Genomic DNA, 19,288 nt, shown 5'->3' with positions numbered 1-19,288 from the left:
GGCACTGTGTTCAGATCTCCAGATACGTGGATTATTTTCAAATCCAAAATATAATCAAATCAAATGAAAGCATATTTGTCACATGCACAGGATAAACGTGGTGCACAGAGTACAATGAAATGCATACCTGCAGGTTCACCTCTCAACATTGCAACAACAAAATAAGATTAGAAGTAAGTAAAGCATATTCAATCAAATAAAATAACAAATAAGTAGGAGAACCTGACAGAACTAAACATATGAATAAGAAAGTATATCTAAGGAGTAAATATGGCATATTCCAACAGAGTGTGTTTGTTAACTTTTATTTATACAAGTAGATTTAAGAACAAATTCTTAATGACGACCTTCTGTTGTTTTATTGTATCTTTGGCGACTGGAGCGACTGGATTATCATGTGTGCGATTTACTAGATTATACTGTGTAAGTGATATCTTAATATATGTGAACATACCATTTAAAAAAAAAATTGAACCTTTATTTAACTAGGCAAGTCAGTCAAGAACAAATTCTTATTTACAATGACCGCCTACAGGGGAACAGTGGGTTAACTGCCCTGCCTTGTTCAGGGGCAGAATGACAGATTTTTACCTTGTCAGTTCGGGGATTCGATCCAGCAACCTTTCAGTGACTGGCCCAAAGCTCTAATCACTATGCTTCCTGCCGCCCTGAATATGCAGCAGTATCATATTTTACTAGATATACTATAGATATACGAATGATATACTATACTATAGATATACTATACTATAGATATACTGTAGATATACTATAGATATACTGTAGTATTATAGTTGTACCATATCTTACTAGATATGCTGTAGATATATAATTATAGCAGTAGTATATCTTACTAGATATACTGTAGATATATTATAGAATTATAGCAGTATTATATCTTACTAGATATACTGTAGATATATTATAGTATTATAGCAGTATTATATCTTACTAGATATACTGTAGATATATTATAGTATTATAGCAGTAGTATATCTTACTAGATATACTGTAGATATATTATAGAATTATAGCAGTATCATATCTTACCAGACATACTGTAGATATACTGTACTATAGTATTATAGCAGTAGTATATCTTACTAGATATACTGTAGATATATTATAGAATTATAGCAGTATTATATCTTACTAGATATACTGTAGATATATTATAGAATTATAGCAGTATTATATCTTACTAGATATACTGTAGATATATTATAGTATTATAGCAGTATTATATCTTACTAGATATACTGTAGATATATTATAGTATTATAGCAGTAGTATATCTTACTAGATATACTGTAGATATATTATAGAATTATAGCAGTATCATATCTTACCAGGCCCTTCTGTTTCTCCTGTTCTCCACAGCGCATCACCTCAGGGAAGTCCACCAGGGTGCCAGCCAGGTAGTGGCCCTTGGCCTTCTCATGGGCGTCATGGTACTTAACCTGAAATGTTTTAGTTTCAAAGAAAGAAAAAAATGTCATCATCGATAGCAGAGAGCAAAGCGCTTTGTTGATACAGCAAGTATACATAGCACAGCACAGTGGACAAACAATCTCTGCTATATTTACATGTTTTGCGTCTGCTTCTGTTGCCACAGCAACATATGCAACCACTAGCAATTACTAATTGATATGATCAAACTGACACACATTTAACACATTTTAAGAAATCCAATATATTACCAACTATTCTGACTAGATTTAATAGTACTAAAGTCACATGTCAGTTGCACTTTAATTATTATGTATATTTAATAGTAATAATCATCATATTCTTTCCTGTTAATCATATTTGTATTGTTGGTTGTCAAGAGACTATAAATTAGACTCACATCGCTGACAATCTCCCTGGTCTTCTTGGCTCCGACTACAGGTATGTAATGGGCGTCCAGCTGGTAACCAGTGGCTTTGCTTTCATCCCAGGGCAGTTTGTAGTATTTCTACAAATGACCACAAAACAATCCACAATGTAAACATTGTTTCAGACATGTATTTATTTTGTATAACATAGAAATAATAAAATGTATTAATTATTATCTACATTATTAAAATGATATTTTGTATTTAAAATTAGACATTTATGCAGATAGGTGTTTCTGTGAAGACGAAGTCCTATGGATGTAGAGTACTTTACCTCACTGATGACCTTGGCGACCTCTCTGCTATGGGCCAGCTGGGGTGTGTCCTCTGAGCCGATGTACTGGCCCTTCTCTGCATTGAACGTCTCCTTGTATTTCAGCTTTACAACAGAAGGACATATAGGCACAGGTCATGATCCATTTGAAGGATCCCGCTTAACACAATGTCCTCACATGTTTCTCTGAGGTATGGGTCAAAGGCTATCTGAAGGAGGTACTCTATCCTACCAGGGTTGCTTTCAAATAATACTTTGAAACAGAGGAAATGTGCATCCAAAAAAAAGGGGAATATATATACAATGCCATTGTCAAGTATTTGCCCCCTTTTTTTGTAATTTATAAACTCAGGTTCACTTTATCTAATATTATGTTTTGGTTGAAGATCTGATAACATTCAAAGATCAAAAATATGCAAAAATGGAGAAATTCAGAAAGGTGTCAAATACTTTTTCATGGACTGTGGTGGTTTTACTTTTAGTAAACTTAGCTAAGATAAAATCTAAAGTAGTAAATTCATTCATTCACATCACTGAGGTTAAAAGCATTGATGGTGGCCAGGATATGCTCAGGACGATCCACGATGTGTGTGTATTTGGCAAAGTTGTCTTTGGCATCCTTCTTGTAAAGCCTCTGCAAAAAGACATTAGAGAGAGAGAAAGACATGGTAAGAATTCCCTGAAGGATAGCAAACACATACAGTACTAATGACAGAGATGTGAGGAGCAGAATGTGCCCAATGAAACCTAGAACCACACCAACAGCTTGGATACAGATAAAGGAACCTACCTCGTTCATGATCTTCTGGGCATTCCTGACTTTGACGTGATCGACAGAATCGGCAGCAACCCATCCACATCCACGGAGCCATTCCAAATCGGCCTTGTAGACAACCTGCATACAGACAGAGGAGAGAGACAAACAATAATTTTACATAGAGGTATAAAAGGGGTGTGGGGGAGAGAGAGGGGGGGAAGAGAGGGGGGAGATAGAGAAGAGGAGAGAGAGAGAGAGAGGAGGGGGAGAGAGCGAGTGTGAGAGAGAGAGAGAGAGCGAGAGAGAGAGAGAGAGGGGGAGAGGTAGCGAGAGAGAGAGAGAGAGAGAGAGAGATAGAGGGGGTGGAGAGAGAGGGAGAGGGGGAGAGAGAAAGAGAGAGAGATAGGGGGGAGGGAGAGAAAGGGATGGAGATATACACAGTACAAAACATTAGGAAAACCTTCCTAATATTCAGTTGCACCCCCTTTTGCCCTCAGAACAGCGTCAATTCATCGAGGGGAATGGGCTCTACAAGGTGTCGAAGCGTTCAACAGGGATGCTGGCCCATGTTGACTCCAATGCTTCCCACAGGTGTGTCAAATTGGCTGGATGGCCTTTGTGTGGTGGACCATTCTTGATACACAAGGGAAAATGTTGCGTGTGAAAAACCCAGCAGCATTGCAGTTCTTGACACACTCAAACCAGTGCTCCTGGCACCTACTACCATACCCCGTTCAAACGCACTTTAATATTTTGTCATGCCCATTCACCCTCTGAATGGCATATGTACACAATTCATGTCCCAATTGTTTGAAGGCTTAAAAATGTATATTTAACCTGTCTCCTCCCCTTCATCTACACTGATTGAAGTGGATTTAACAAGTGACCTCAACAAGGGATCAGATTCAACTGGTCAGTCTATGTAATGGAAAGAGCAGGTGTTCCTAATGTTTTGTACACTCAGTGTATATGTATCCTGAAAGCCCTAAAGCATACTGGACATACTGTAATTGTTAAGTTGTGTCAGGTAGGCCTATCGATCTACTCACGTCACTCTGAAGGTCGTAGGCTTTGCGGGCCTGTGTGACATCAGTGGAGTCTGGCAGACAGGTCCAGTTATGTAGACGAGTCCTGTAGTGGTCGTCATTGACCTGGAACTGGCATTTCTTGGCCAGCTCAAAGGACAACATGTCCACTGGCAGATGGAACTTGGTCTTGGACTTGTTGAAGTCCTTCTTGTACAGAGCATCACTGGCAATCTTGGCTGAGTTCAGAGCCAGCACGAGCAGAGGGTCATCCTCGACGCAGCGGGCACCAATGTGGTGGCCAGCCTGCTTGCGATATTCGGTCTTGTATTTGTGCTGTGAAAGAGACACGTAAAGTATGAAAGTGTGCCTTACTGAGTTGCAATTGAATTGACTGTTTATTTATACATACAGAGACTGCAATAGAGATCTAAGCATTTAGAAGTAAAACGGCACTGAGATAATGGATATGTTGAGTCACTTACACACTCCACATGATATTAAGATAATGGATATGTTGAGTCACTTACACACTCCACAGGATATTAAGATAATGGATATGTTGAGTCACTTACACACTCCACAGGATATTAAGATAATGGATATGTTGAGTCACTTACACACTCCACAGGATATTAAGATAATGGATATGTTGAGTCACTTACACACTCCACAGGATATTAAGATAATGGATATGTTGAGTCACTTACACACTCCACAGGATATTAAGATAATGGATATGTTGAGTCACTTACACACTGCACAGGATATTAAGATAATGGATATGTTGAGTCACTTACACACTCCACAGGATATTAAGATAATGGATATGTTGAGTCACTTACACACTCCACAGGATATTAAGATAATGGATATGTTGAGTCACTTACACACTCCACAGGATATTAAGATAATGGATATGTTGAGTCACTTACACACTCCACAGGATATTAAGATAATGGATATGTTGAGTCACTTACACACTCCACAGGATATTAAGATAATGGATATGTTGAGTCACTTACACACTCCACAGGATATTAAGATAATGGATATGTTGAGTCACTTACACACTGCACAGGATATTAAGATAATGGATATGTTGAGTCACTTACACACTCCACAGGATATTAAGATAATGGATATGTTGAGTCACTTACACACTCCACAGGATATTAAGATAATGGATATGTTGAGTCACTTACACACTCCACAGAATATTAAGATAATGGATATGTTGAGTCACTTACACACTGCACAGGATATTAAGATAATGGATATGTTGAGTCACTTACACACTCCACAGGATATTAAGATAATGGATATGTTGAGTCACTTACACACTCCACAGGATATTAAGATAATGGATATGTTGAGTCACTTACACACTCCACAGAATATTAAGATAATGGATATGTTGAGTCACTTACACACTCCACGGGATATTAAGATAATGGATATGTTGAGTCACTTACACACTCCACAGGATATTAAGATAATGGATATGTTGAGTCACTTACACACTGCACAGGATATTAAGATAATGGATATGTTGAGTCACTTACACACTCCACAGGATATTAAGATAATGGATATGTTGAGTCACTTACACACTCCACAGGATATTAAGATAATGGATATGTTGAGTCACTTACACACTCCACAGGATATTAAGATAATGGATATGTTGAGTCACTTACACACTCCACAGGATATTAAGATAATGGATATGTTGAGTCACTTACACACTCCACAGGATATTAAGATAATGGAAATGTTGAGTCACTTACACACTCCACAGGATATTACGATAATGGATATGTTGAGTCACTTACACACTCCACAGGATATTAAGATAATGGATATGTTGAGTCACTTACACACTCCACAGAATATTAAGATAATGGATATGTTGAGTCACTTACACACTCCACAGGACATTAAGAACATTATGTCGTCAATGTTATCTTTACTGGGAGTGAACGGACAATACTGTTCCATTACATTTAGATGAGATCAGTATCAATGACAAACTGTTGAAATAAAGGAAAACACTGTGATACTCACGTCACTCTGGACTTTATTGTTGTGGATGCACTGCTTGATGGGAACAGCATCTCCGGGCATGAAGAAGCCGGTAGCTTTGACCTTATCCCAGTCCTTGGTGTATAGTTTCTGTGAACAGGAAGATAGATAGGAACAGAGATTACAGAGTGTAATACACTACATGTATTAGGAGCATTTTCTTCTGTGTTTCTTTCATATTTATTTCTAAATGGAAAGTGGAATTCCCCTCTACCTTCATTATTCAGACTGGCAAAGGCACTTTGAGCATTTCAAAAGTCTGAGAACTCTGATGTAAAGAAAGAAAAGGTATCTTACCGGATGGAGATTCTTGGCCACCTCTCTTGCTGTTGCCAATCCTGGGGTGTCTGTGACCTTGTACTTAGTCTTCTCTGTGTGCCACAGTGCACGGTAATTAGCCTGCACAAAAAAAACAACACAAAAGCAATTGATTAGTATTGTACTTAATGACTACTGTTCTTGTTGCTTCAACAGTCCAATGTTTTTTTCCTTCATTGTGATACCTTATTATCCACAAAATGTGAGAAGTTCCAAAAACATTGTGATTCTTTCATGTGTTATAACATGTCAAAATTGTCCCATGTCCCGACCCACCTCATTGAGGATCTCTGCAGCGTTCTTGGCGCAAACCATGTCTATTCTGTCCACAGGAGCTGTGAACTTCTGCTGATCCAACTTGACACGGTAGCCTCTCTGCACGACAACATAAACAATGTCTACATCAACAACAACAGTCAAACCAAAATCAACCATCAATACATGTCATTAAATGTTAACCTGTTTCAGTCCACAAATAAAATAAATCTAGCAGATGACACACTTGCATTATTACTATATACTATCATATTATTATATATATATAATTATTATTACATATATTATATGTTTTAAATGACTTACGTCAGCCAGGACCGCTTGGGCGTGTTTCACTTTCAACACCTCCACAGACTCATGGGGGTTCCAACCACATCCCCTGAGCCACTCCAGATCAGCCTTGTACACCGCCTGGGAGAAGACAACAGGGTGTTTGTATTGGCATAGGGGTCAATGTGTCACTAAACACTGATAGCCTTTCCCAAATATGAATGAACAGAGGGTTAAAATCAACAAAGATATATGGGGTTATCCCTAGAATATACCTTGTAATGCTCGTTAATGCTTTTTTAACTTAAGTGCATGCCTTGTATAATGTATCGTTCATTTGACAAAGTAATTAGAAACACATTTAGAATTACATTCTCAGACCGTTCTTGATTGCCTATTATTGTAACTCAACTATAGTCTCCTGCTTATTGGGAAATCATCATTATGGGGTCAGATATTCAGTTTAATAGACTTTGATTATATTAGTTTCAGTCTTATTATGGGTTGCATGTGAGGTGTATACAATATGCATTTATATAAAATATTACCCCACTACAGGATCCCTATTAACAGTTGTAAAAGCAGAAGCTACTCTTCCTTGTGTCCAAATATGGTAAAACTCACATCGCTCTGCAGATCATAGGTTTTCCTGGCCTGGACGACATCAGTGGAGTCTGGCAGACAGGTCCAGTTGTGCAGGTGAGTTCTGTAGTTGAAGTCGTTAACCTGGACCTGGCATTTCTTGGCCAGTTCAATGGTCAGCATGTCCACTGGGAGGTGGAACTTGGTCTTGGACTTGTTGAAGTCCTTCTTGTACAGAGCATCACTGGCAATCTTGGCTGAGTTCATAGCCAACATGATCAGAGGGTCTTCCTCGACACAGCGGGCTCCAATGTGGTGGCCAACCTGCTTGCGGTAGCCCTCGTGGTATTTGTACTGAGGGAAAAAAAGGAGGATCAGAGAGTTAATTCCACTGACTCCATTGAATCAAGTGACCTAAATGAAATGGACGCCGACTTCAGTCATTTTCTCTTACGTCGCTGATGATGTCTCTAGATTTTCTGGCCTTCAGCACAGCGATGGCGTCCTCCTTGATGTGGTATCCCTTAGCCTTGTCGGCATCCCAATCCTTAGTGTATAGTTTCTGTGAAATGTAAAGATCATTGAGTTGGTAAGTCAAATAATAATATCTGGGCATGCTGTTATGTGATTATAAACAAAACATGTCTACAGGTTTCTTTATTTGTGTATCTGAGTCAATGTCATTATATTGTTGTTGACTGAATCTGTTCACTGCACATACTATAAATAAGACAAAGGACACATCCAAAGTATGTGCCTTGGCAGTGTGCAAAGCGTTCAGTGAAGCAGACTTACATTGCTGATGGCGATAGCATTAGCCTTGGACAGCACCAGAGAAGGAAGGTCATTGTTCAGGTGGATATTGGTCTTCTCAGTATCCCAAACCTCTCTATATTTCCTCTGTGAAAAGCAACAAACACACACAATCAAAGAGTTAATGATAAATCCAACCACTGTTATCGCAGACTAGATCTATATTTCACAAAATGTCTATCTCTGCAGTTACCAGAAATGCTTTTTTTTACAAAGAGACCAAGATAAAAGGTCAGGTTTGGTTACTTCAATAGAAGGACACTTCAATGGCTAAAAGCTAAGTACTCACATCACTGAGGATCTCAGCGTTCTGCTTCGACAGGACAACCTCTGGAGAGTCAACAACACTGGTGAACTTGATAGAGCTGGGGGGCTGGCGATACAGCCTTTCGTTGAGGATGGTTTGGCCATTTTTAGCCTTAATGACATCCACAGAACCCTGGGGTAACCAGCCGCACCCTCTGAGCCACTCCAGATCAGCCCTGTACACAGCCTGGAAGGAAGGAACCATGGTTCAGGTAAAGTAATTACACCTTGTGGGATAGTAGTGCAATAGTTGTTTGAACTTGTTTGAACTCCTGATCCCTCCTGTCTCAGCCTCCAGAATTTATGCTGCAGTAGTTTATGTGTCGGGGGGCTAGGGTCAGTTTGTTATATCTGGAGTACTTCTCCTGTCCTATTCAGTGTCCTGTGAGAATTTAAGTGTGCTCTCTCTAATTCTCTCTTTCTCTCTTTCTCTCTCTCTCTCGGAGGACCTAAGCCCTAGGACCATGCCTCAGGACTACCTGACATGATGACTCCTTGCTGTCCCCAGTCCACCTGGCCGTGCTGCTGCTCCAGTTTCAACTGTTCTGCCTTATTATTATTTGACCATGCTGGTCATTTATGAACATTTGAACACCTTGGCCATGTTCTGTTATAATCTCCACCCGGCACAGCCAGAAGAGGACTGGCCACCCCTCATAGCCTGGTTCCTCTCTAGGTTTCTTCCTAGGTTTTGGCCTTTCTAGGGAGTTTTTCCTAGCCGCCGTGCTTCTAAACCTGCATTGCTTGCTGTTTGGGGTTTTAGGCTGGGTTTCTGTACAGCACTTTGAGATATCAGCTGATGTACGAAGGGCTATATAAATACATTTGATTTGATTTGAACTTCAATGGTTGGTAGGTAGAGTAAGGAGCCAGTGATAGCCAAAACGGATTGGACCATGATTCTTTGTGTACTTACGTCACTATGCAGAGAGTAGACCTTCCTGGCGCGGACAACATCAGTGTTGTCTGGCATGCAGGTCCAGTTGTGCAGTTTAGTTCTGTAGGTGAATTCTTGGATCTGGAACTGGCTTTTCTTGGCCAAGTCGACGGACATCATGTCAAGTGGAATGCTGAACTTGGTCTTGGTGAGGTGGAAGTCCTTCTTGTAGTTAATATCACTGGAGATCCTGGCTGCATTGGCGGCCAGCACAAGCAGAGGGTCATCCTCAACGCACTGGGCTCCAATATGGTGGCCACACTGATTGCGGAAGCCGGCCTTGTACTTGTACTGAAAAAAGAGAGGACTAGCTAAGTATTGTGTTGTTTTATATGATGGCTGCCAATGCTCATTCAGAGGAGATGGATATACAAACTTACATCACTGATGATCTCTCTGCTCTTCTTGGCATGTTGGACAGCAATGGCATCCTTATCCAGGTGATATCCCTGTCCGATCATCTCGTCAAATCCCTCACGGTAGAGTTTCTGAAATAACACCATTATATATTTAGTGCCCTCATTCGAAGGTACTGTGATTCATTTCTTAAAAATATGATGTGAAATAAATTGAAGCCGTTGAGAGAGTCATGTAGAGACATAGCTATAGAGAAACAGATACAACTACATCAACTTGAGTAAATGGAAACAGCTTGAAGGCGTGCAAAGTAAGAAAGACCTACGTTGCTGATGGTGATTGCGTTGGCCTTGGCCAGCACAAGTTCTGGAAGCTCATTGCCGACGTGGATTTGGACCTTATCGGCCTCCCACTGTTGAACGTACTGGTGCTGAAACATAAGAAAACAACGGCAATGTTATAAGAAAATAATGTATCTCACTATTTTTAATATTAGTCTCTGCATCCTGTGAATCTGAATGTACAGTATGTATACCTGAGTTCAATCTCCCTCCATTCTAGAAAGAAAGAGGCACATTACCTTGTCCATTATCTGGGCATTGGCCGTAGCCAAAGCATAAGGCATGTCTTCGGTTGTGGCGGTAAACTTGAAATTGCTTGGGTGCTCGCGATATTTCCTCTCGCTCAGGATCTCGGCGGCCTTCTTGGCTTTCTCAACGTCGATCGAGCCAATAGGGACCCAGCCAGTGCCTTTGAGCCATTCCATATCAGCCCTGTACACAGCCTGGTTTTATATGGAAGCAGCAGAGGGAAAACAATTTGGTAAGAAAGTACATTTCGAAGGTATAATGTTTGTCTTGTCCTGAAATGATAGGTGAGGCCCACCCTCATAACCTTAATGAGTGTTCATATTCTACTTACGTCACTATGCAAAGCGTAGACCTTCCTGGCCTGGACGACATCACTGGAGTCTGGCAGACAGGTCCAGTTGTGCAGGCGAGTTCTGTAGTTGAAATCATTGACCTGCATCTGGCATTTCTTGGCCAATTCAATGGTCAGCATGTCCACTGGGAGGTGGAACTTGGTCTTGGACTGGTGGAAGTCCTTCTTGTACAGAGCATCACTGGCAATCTTGGCTGAGTTCATAGCCAGCATGATCAGAGGGTCTTCCTCGACACAGCGGGCTCCAATGTGGTGGCCAACCTGCTCGCTGTAGCCAGCCTTGTACTTGACCTAAATGGAAGCAAAAATGTATATACACTTGTACTTTAAGTCAACATCACATACATGATGATAATATATTTGCATCAACTCTTGACATTTTTCAAATAATGTGAAAAAAAGATGGAAAATATCCAGCACTCACGTCACTTATGATCTCTCTACCATGCTTGGCAGCTTTGATGGCGATGCAATCGCTTTTCAGGTTATAGCCCTTCCTGTACAACTCCTCTAATTCAGCTTTGTAGAGTTTCTGAAAAGGTATATAGGGACACAGCTTAGAAACAGAGCCAACACATTATTAAGAATCACTAGAACTTTACTAGAGCTTCAGAGGAAGTCTTAGGTTACACAACATTTATTGAATGTGTAGTAATGTATGTAGTGAAGGAAGCAAGAGGGAGCTTACGTTGCTATTGTTGATCGCATTGGCCTTGGCCAGCACAAGTTCTGGAAGCTCATTGCCGACGTGGATTTTGATCTTATCAACATCCCATTGTGCAACATAGTTGCCCTGAAATAGGAGAGAAAATATGAATAAGGTAATATTACATGGGATTTTAACTGCGCATTTGTCAGACCCAAGGACCTTGAAAATAGCTACCAGAAATGCAAGATTGATCATCTAAACCACTGATCTGAGTGAAAGACATTGTTACAAAATAATCTATGTATTGAACATTTCACCAACCTTGTTTATGATCTCAGCATTGGCCTTGGCCAGCACCATAGGCATGGAGTGCATGTCGGTGGTGTATTTAAGAGAATCTGGTTTCTGCTTGTAGAGGCGATCGCTCAGAATCTCTGCAGCTTTCTTAGCTTTCAACACATCCAGAGAGCCAATGGGGACCCAGCCAGTACCTCTAATGAACTCCATGTCAGCACGGTAGACAGCCTGGGATGTGGAGAGCATCAATTAACCAACCAAACAAACGAATACACTTACTGTAGACATTTTAAAAAACGTGGAAGTGGGTCATGGAAAAGAAATAAAGCATTTGATATAGTATATTGAGAAGGAGCTTACGTCACTGTGCAGATCGTAGACTCTCCTTGCATGGACGACGTCAGTGGAGTCTGGCAGACAGGTCCAGTTGTGCAGGTGAGTTCTGTAGTTGAAGTCGTTGACTTGGATCTGGTTCTTCTTGCACAACTCAAAGGCCATCATATCCAATGGGAGATGGAACTTGGTCTTGGACTGGTGGAAGTCCTTCTTGTACAGAGCATCACTGGCAATCTTGGCTGAGTTAATAGCCAGCATGAGCAGAGGGTCTTCCTCGACACAGCGGGCTCCAATGTGGTGGCCAACCTGCTTGCTGTAGCCAGCCTTGTACTTGTACTGAAATAGATGAGAAGAGAATTTGACCACAGTCAGACAAGGATGAACTGATTGAACATCCTTTCCTTATAAATCAAAGACATTCCAGGTATCTTCATGCCTGATTTATTCACTTTTCAGGAACTGATTCAGGAACTGATTCAGGAATTGATTCAGGAATTCAATTCAGAAATCGTCATTCGTATAAGACTTTAGGACTATAATAATCGGGAAAATGTTCTAGAAATGACATTTACACCACTGATAATTTAGCTTGAGGCTTTGGAAAAAAACTCTATGAATAAAGGGGGACAAAAATACAGTACTCACATCACTGATAATCTCTCTACCGTGCTTGGCAGCCTTGACAGAGAGAGCATCGACAGGAAGGTAATAACCCTTCTTGATGGTTTCATCAAATCCTTGTTTGTACAGTTTCTGTAAAAAAAGGAGAAGGAACAAGCGTTTAAAAAACTGAGTCGCAAAACATTGAAGGTTGAGAGATATATAGAGATATAAAGATATAGATATATAGAGATAAAGATATACAATATAGAGATATAGATATTCTATACAGAGATATAAATATACTATATAGAGATAAAGATATAAAGATATAAAGTTATAGAGGTATAGATATATAGAGATGTAGATATACTGTATAGATAAATAGAAATAAAGAGATAGAGATATAGATTTACAGAGATACAGATATATAGAGATATAGCTATAAAGAGATATAGACATATAGAGATAGAGATATAGATATACAAAGACAGAGATATACAGATCGAGATACAGTTGAAGTCGGAAGTTTACATACACCTTAGCCAAATACATTTAAACTCAGTTTTTCACAATTCCTGACATTTAATCCTAGTAAAAATTCCCTGTTTTAGGTCAGTTAGGATCACCACTTTATTTTAAGAATGTGTAATGTCAGAATAATAGTAGAGAGAATGATTCCCTTGGCTGAGAATTATTATTTATTTTTCATCACATTCCCAGTGGGTAAGAAGTTTACATACACTCAATTGGTATTTGGTAGCATTGCCTTCAAATTGTTTAACTTGAGTCAAACATTTCGGGTAGCCTTCCACAGGCTTCCCACAATAAGTTGGGTGAATTTTGGCCGATTCCTCCTGACAGATCTGGTGTAACTGAGTCAGGTTTGTAGGCCTCCTTGCTCGCACACGCTTTTTCAGTTCTGCCAACAAATTTTCTATGGGATTGAGGTCAGGGCTGCGAGGTGCAGTTGCAAACCGTTGTCTGGCTTTCTTTATGGCGGTTTCTGAGCAGTGGCTTCTTCCTTGCTGAGCGGCCTTTCAGGTTATGTCGAAATAGGACTCGTTTTTACTGTGGATATAGATACTTTTGTACCGGTTTCCTCCAGCATCTTCATAAGGTCCTTTGCTGTTGTTCTGGGATTGATTTGCACTTTTCGCACCCAAGTACGTTCATCTCAAGGAGACAGAACGCGTCTCCTTCCTGAGCGGTATGACGGCTGCGTGTTCCCATGCTGTTTATACTTGCGTACTATTGTTTGTACATATGAATGTGGTACCTCAGGCGTTTGGAAATTGCTCCCAAGGATGAACCTCTACAATTTTTTTCTTTAGATTTTCCCATGATGTCAAGCAAAGAGGCACTGAGTTTGAAGGTAGGCCTTGAAATACATCCACAGGTAAACCTCCAATTGACTCAAATGATGTCAATGAGCCTATCAGAAGCTGCTAAAGCCATGACATCATTTTCTGGAATTTTCAAGCTGTTTAAAGGCACAGTCAACTTAGTGAATGTAAACTTCTGACCCACTAGAATTGTTATACAGTGAATTAAAAGTTAAATAATCCGTTTGTAAACAAATGTTGTAAGAATCACTTGTGTCATGCACAAAGTAGATGTCCTAACCGACTTGTCAAAACTATAGTTTGTTAACAATAAATTTGTGGAGTGGTTGAAAAACTATTTTTAATGACTCCAACCTAAGTGTTTGTAAACTTCTGACTTCAACTGTATATATATTATATTTTATCTATCTATCTATATGTATCTATATATGTATATGTATCTATATATATATATATGTATCTATATATATATATATATATATATATATATATATATATATATATATATGTATCTATATATATATATATATGTATGTATCTATATATATATATATATATATATATATATATATATACACACAAAGTATATCTGTTTCTCCATATATATATGTATATATACACTGCTCAAAAAAATAAAGGGAACACTTAAACAACACAATGTAACTCCAAGTCAATCACACTTCTGTGAAATCAAACTGTCCACTTAGGAAGCAACACTGATTGACAATAAATGTCACATGCTGTTGTGCAAATGGAATAGACAACAGGTGGAAATTATAGGCAATTAGCAAGACACCCCCAATAAAGGAGTGGTTCTGCAGGTGGTGACCACAGACCACTTCTCAGTTCCTATGCTTCCTGGCTGATGTTTTGGTCACTTTTGAATACAACCCACACAAGTGGCTCAGGTAGTGCAGCTCATCCAGGATGGCACATCAATGCGAGCTGTGGCAAGAAGGTTTGCTGTGTCTGTCAGCGTAGTGTCCAGAGCATGGAGGTGCTACCAGGAGACAGGCCAGTACATCAGGAGACGTGGAGGAGGCCGTAGGAGGGCAAAAACCCAGCAGCAGGAGCGCTACCTCCGCCTTTGTGCAAGGAGGAGCAGGAGGAGCACTGCCAGAGCCCTGCAAAATGACCTCCAGCAGGCCACAAATGTGCATGTGTCTGCTCAAACGGTCAGAAACAGACTCCATGAGGGTGGTATGAGGGCCCAATGTCCACAGGTGGGGGTTGTGCTTACAGCCCAACACCGTGCAGGACGTTTGGCATTTGCCAGAAAACACCAAGATTGGCAAATTCGCCACTCGCGCCCTGTGCTCTTCACAGATGAAAGCAGGTTCACACTGAGCACGTGACAGACGTGACAGTCTGGAGAATGTTCTGCTGCCTGCAACATCCTCCAGCATGACCGGTTTGGCAGTGGGTCAGTCATGGTGTGGGGTGGCATTTCTTTGGGGGCTGCACAGCCCTCCAGGTAGCCTGACTGCCATTAGGTACCGAGATAAGATCCTCAGACCCCATGTGAGACCATATGCTGGTGCGGTTGAACCTGGGTTCCTCCTAATGCAAGACAATGCTAGACCTCATGTGGCTGGAGTGTGTCAGCAGTTCCTGCAAGAGGAAGGCATTGATGCTATGGACTGGCCCGCACGTTCCCCAGACCTGAATCCAATTGAGCACATCTGGGACATCATGTCTCGCTCCATCCACCAACGCCACGTTGCACCACAGACTGTCCAGGAGTTGGAGGATGCTTTAGTCCAGGTCTGGGAGGAGATCCCTCAGGAGACCATCCGCCACCTCATCAGGAGCATGCCCAGGCGTTGTAGGGAGGTCATACAGGCACGTGGAGGCCACACACACTACTGAGCCTCATTTTGACTTGTTTTAAGGACATCAAAGTTGGATCGGCCTGTAGTGTGGTTTTCCACTTTAATTCTGAGTGTGATTCCAAATCCAGACCTCCATGGGTTGATAAATTTGATTTCCATTGATCATTTTTGTGTGATTTTGTTGTCAGCACATTCAACTATGTAAAGAAAAAAGTATTTAATAAGAATATTTCATTCATTCAGATCTAGGATGTGTTATTTTAGTGTTCCCTTTATTTTTTGAGCAGTGTAAATAGATAGATAGATAGATAGATAGATAGATAGATAGATAGATAAAGAGATATGAAAATATAGATATATAGATGTATAGAGATATAGATATTCTGCATAGATATATAGAGATATGGATATAAAGAGATGTAGATATAAAGATATATATAGATATATAGAGAGATATAAAGATATATAGATATATAAATAAAGAGATATAGATATATAGATAAAGATATATATAGATATAGCTATAGAGATATAAATAAAACTAGATCAACTTGAGTGAAAGAAAACAGCTTGAGGTAAAGTAAGGAGGACCTACATTGCTCATGGTGATCGCATTGGCCTTGGCCAGCACAAGTTCTGGAAGCTCATTGCCGACGTGGATTTTGATCTTATCAGCATCCCATTGTTCAACATACTGCCGCTGAAATAAGAGATAAACATAGCTATGTTATAAGAAAATAATAATAATAACAATAATGCATGTCATTATTTTGCACTTTTCTCAGACTCACAGACACTTGAAAACAGAAATGGAAGTCTGAGTGACAGACATAGTTAAGAAAGCATCTATGTATTACACTGAAAAAAAATAGCAACAATTTCAAAGATTTTACTGAGGTACGGTTCATATAAGGAAATCAGTACATTTAAATACATTCATTAGGCCCTAATCTATGGATTTCACATGACTGGGAACACAGATATGCAACCTTTGGTCACAGATACCTTACAAAATAGGTAGGGGCATGGATCAGAAAACCAGTCAGTATCTGGTGTTAAGCCTATTTGCCTCATGCAGCGCGGCACATCTCCTTCGCATAGAGTGGCCTTTCGGATTGTTGTCCCACTCCCCTTCAATGGCTGAGCGAAGTTGCTGGATATTGGCGGATACTGGAACACGTCAATCCAGAGCATCCCAAACATGCTCAATGGGTTGCATGTCTAGTGAGTATGCAGGCCATGGAAGAACTGAGACATTTTCAGCTTCCAGGAATTGTTTACAGATCCTTGCGACATAGGGCCGTGCATTATCATGCTGAAACATGAGGTGATGGCAGTGTATGAACGGCACAACAATGGGCCTCAGGATCTTGTCACGGCAACTCTGTGCATTCAAATTGCAATCGATAAAATGCAATTGTGTTCGTTCATCCATGCACACTTCTCCAGCGTACCAATGGCCATCGAAGGTGAGCATTTGCCCACTGAAGTCGGTTGCAATGCTGAACTGCAGTCAGGTCAAGACCCTGGTGAGGATGACGAGATGAGCTTCCCTGAGACGGTTTCTGACAATTTGTGCAGAAATTCTTCGGTTGTGCAAACCCATAGTTTAGCAGGTGAAGAAGCTGGATGTGGAGGTCCTGAGCTGCCATGGTTACACATGATCTGCGGTTGTGAGGCGGGTTGGACGTACTGCCATATTCTCTAAAACGACGTTGGAGGCGGTAGAGAAATGATAGAGAAATGAACATTAAATTCTCTGGCAACACCTCTGGTGGACATTCCTGCAATCAGCATGTCAATTGAACACTCCCCTCAAAACTTAAGAAATCTGTGGCATTGTGTTGTGTGACAAAACTGCACATTTTAGAGTTGTCTATTATTGACCACAGCACAAGATGCCCCTGTGTAATGATCATGCTGTTTAATGCCACATCTGTCAGGTAGATGTATTATCTTGGCAAAGGAGAAATGCTCACTAACAGGGATGTAAACAAATATGGGCACAACATTTGAGAGAAATAAGGTTTTGTGTGAAAAGAACATTTCTGCTAGTGAACATGGGACCAACACTTGACATGTTGCATTTATATTTTGTTCAGTGTAATTATCTATTTATTAGATAGGGTATCAGGCTTGATGTTGAGGTGGACCTTGTTATTTCAGCAGCTCCATAAAAAAATGTATGTTATTGTATTGAATTCTGGTGTAACAGGAAACTGCGTCGTTAGCTGGAATAAGTTTACCTTGTTCATGATCTGGCCGTTATGTTTGGCCAGAACGATATCCATGCCGTCCAGTGGGCTTTTGAAGTCCAGAGTGCTGGGGTGCTGGCGGTATTTCTTCTCACTCAAGATCTCGCCGGCCTTCTTGGCTTTTTCCACATCAAGTGAGCCAATGGGTACCCATCCAATTCCCCTGAGCCACTTCATGTCAGCCCTGTACACCGCCTAAGAGGGATAGCATACTCCCATTACTTGTTGCCATCTCAAACCTTTTATCACTGGGTTTGAACCAGTCCTGGATGTCTCATTAACAATATGATAACAAATTTAACAGGAAAGAGGTCTTGGAATTGAAAATACAGAACTTTTGAAACATACCTCACTTGCTATGTCATAGACATGCCTGGCATGGACAACATCAGTGGAGTCTGGCAGACAGGTCCAGTTGTGCAGGTGAGTTCTGTAGTTGAAGTTGTTGACTTGGATCTGGTTCTTCTTGCACAACTCAAAGGCCATCATGTCCAATGGGAGATGGAACTTGGTCTTGGACTGGTGGAAGTCCTTCTTGTACAGAGCATCACTGGCAATCTTGGCTGAGTTCAGAGCCAGCACGAGCAGAGGGTCATCCTCGACGCAGCGGGCTCCAATGTGGTGGCCAATTTGCTTGCGGTAGCCTGACTTGTACTTGTGCTACACCGAACCAAAAAGGTTGCATGTAGTGGGGATTTCAGTAAAGTAAAGGTAAACACAGTATTGATATAGTTAATTCCTTTGTGAAAACAAAATAAGTACTTACATCACTGATAATTTCCCTGCCGTGCTTTGCTGCGATGACAGCAATGGCATCATTGCGCAAATCATAGCCCTTCTTCTTATCCTCTACCATTGCTTTCCTGTATTGGTTCTGCATGAAGAAGAAAATAAACATCCATAGATGTTATTGTATATCTCCACAATAAGTTTTAGTTTCGAATGTTTGCATTCATCAAGATGGTTACCTTTGTGCTATCAGTTACTTACCCAACTGTAGTTGGACTTGTTTGCATTGGCCAAAACAATGTCCATCGCATCTGGCATAATGTGGTTCTTGGTCTTGTCCTTCTCCCAGGCCTCAGTGTAAGCTTGCTGCAATAATGAGTTTCAAGTTCAAACTAACAGCGTGAAGTGCCTATTCATATAAATGG

General features: G+C 40.5%; 1 protein-coding gene across 31 annotated transcripts in view; it reads right to left on the bottom strand.

Annotated features, from left to right (window-relative positions):
- LOC139380850 (nebulin-like) overlaps positions 1-19,288 on the bottom strand; it is a 95,611-nt gene that overhangs the window by 37,332 nt on the left and 38,991 nt on the right. For all 31 annotated transcript variants that reach the window (XR_011628474.1, XM_071123952.1, XM_071123951.1 and 28 more), the window contains 29 exons: positions 19,125-19,229; positions 18,901-19,008; positions 18,483-18,794; positions 18,126-18,329; positions 16,475-16,579; positions 12,747-12,854; positions 12,126-12,437; positions 11,790-11,993; positions 11,508-11,612; positions 11,244-11,351; positions 10,799-11,110; positions 10,458-10,661; positions 10,203-10,307; positions 9,901-10,008; positions 9,500-9,811; positions 8,567-8,770; positions 8,260-8,364; positions 7,919-8,026; positions 7,507-7,818; positions 6,919-7,023; positions 6,613-6,711; positions 6,316-6,417; positions 6,001-6,108; positions 3,958-4,269; positions 2,942-3,046; positions 2,681-2,785; positions 2,152-2,256; positions 1,850-1,957; positions 1,350-1,460 (listed from right to left, as the gene is read on the bottom strand). Coding sequence is in view for 30 of the 31 variants with exons in the window: in XM_071123952.1 (XP_070980053.1) it covers positions 1,350-1,460; positions 1,850-1,957; positions 2,152-2,256; positions 2,681-2,785; positions 2,942-3,046; positions 3,958-4,269; positions 6,001-6,108; positions 6,316-6,417; positions 6,613-6,711; positions 6,919-7,023; positions 7,507-7,818; positions 7,919-8,026; positions 8,260-8,364; positions 8,567-8,770; positions 9,500-9,811; positions 9,901-10,008; positions 10,203-10,307; positions 10,458-10,661; positions 10,799-11,110; positions 11,244-11,351; positions 11,508-11,612; positions 11,790-11,993; positions 12,126-12,437; positions 12,747-12,854; positions 16,475-16,579; positions 18,126-18,329; positions 18,483-18,794; positions 18,901-19,008; positions 19,125-19,229 (4,701 nt within the window). In the remaining variant the exon portion in view is untranslated. The remainder of the gene's footprint in view (positions 1-1,349; positions 1,461-1,849; positions 1,958-2,151; positions 2,257-2,680; positions 2,786-2,941; positions 3,047-3,957; positions 4,270-6,000; positions 6,109-6,315; positions 6,418-6,612; positions 6,712-6,918; positions 7,024-7,506; positions 7,819-7,918; positions 8,027-8,259; positions 8,365-8,566; positions 8,771-9,499; positions 9,812-9,900; positions 10,009-10,202; positions 10,308-10,457; positions 10,662-10,798; positions 11,111-11,243; positions 11,352-11,507; positions 11,613-11,789; positions 11,994-12,125; positions 12,438-12,746; positions 12,855-16,474; positions 16,580-18,125; positions 18,330-18,482; positions 18,795-18,900; positions 19,009-19,124; positions 19,230-19,288) is intronic.

The sequence above is a fragment of the Oncorhynchus clarkii genome, chromosome 22, assembly GCF_045791955.1.
Source record: "Oncorhynchus clarkii lewisi isolate Uvic-CL-2024 chromosome 22, UVic_Ocla_1.0, whole genome shotgun sequence".
Taxonomy (NCBI): Eukaryota; Metazoa; Chordata; class Actinopteri; order Salmoniformes; family Salmonidae; genus Oncorhynchus; species Oncorhynchus clarkii.
This window is presented reverse-complemented; position numbering and strand designations above follow the sequence as displayed.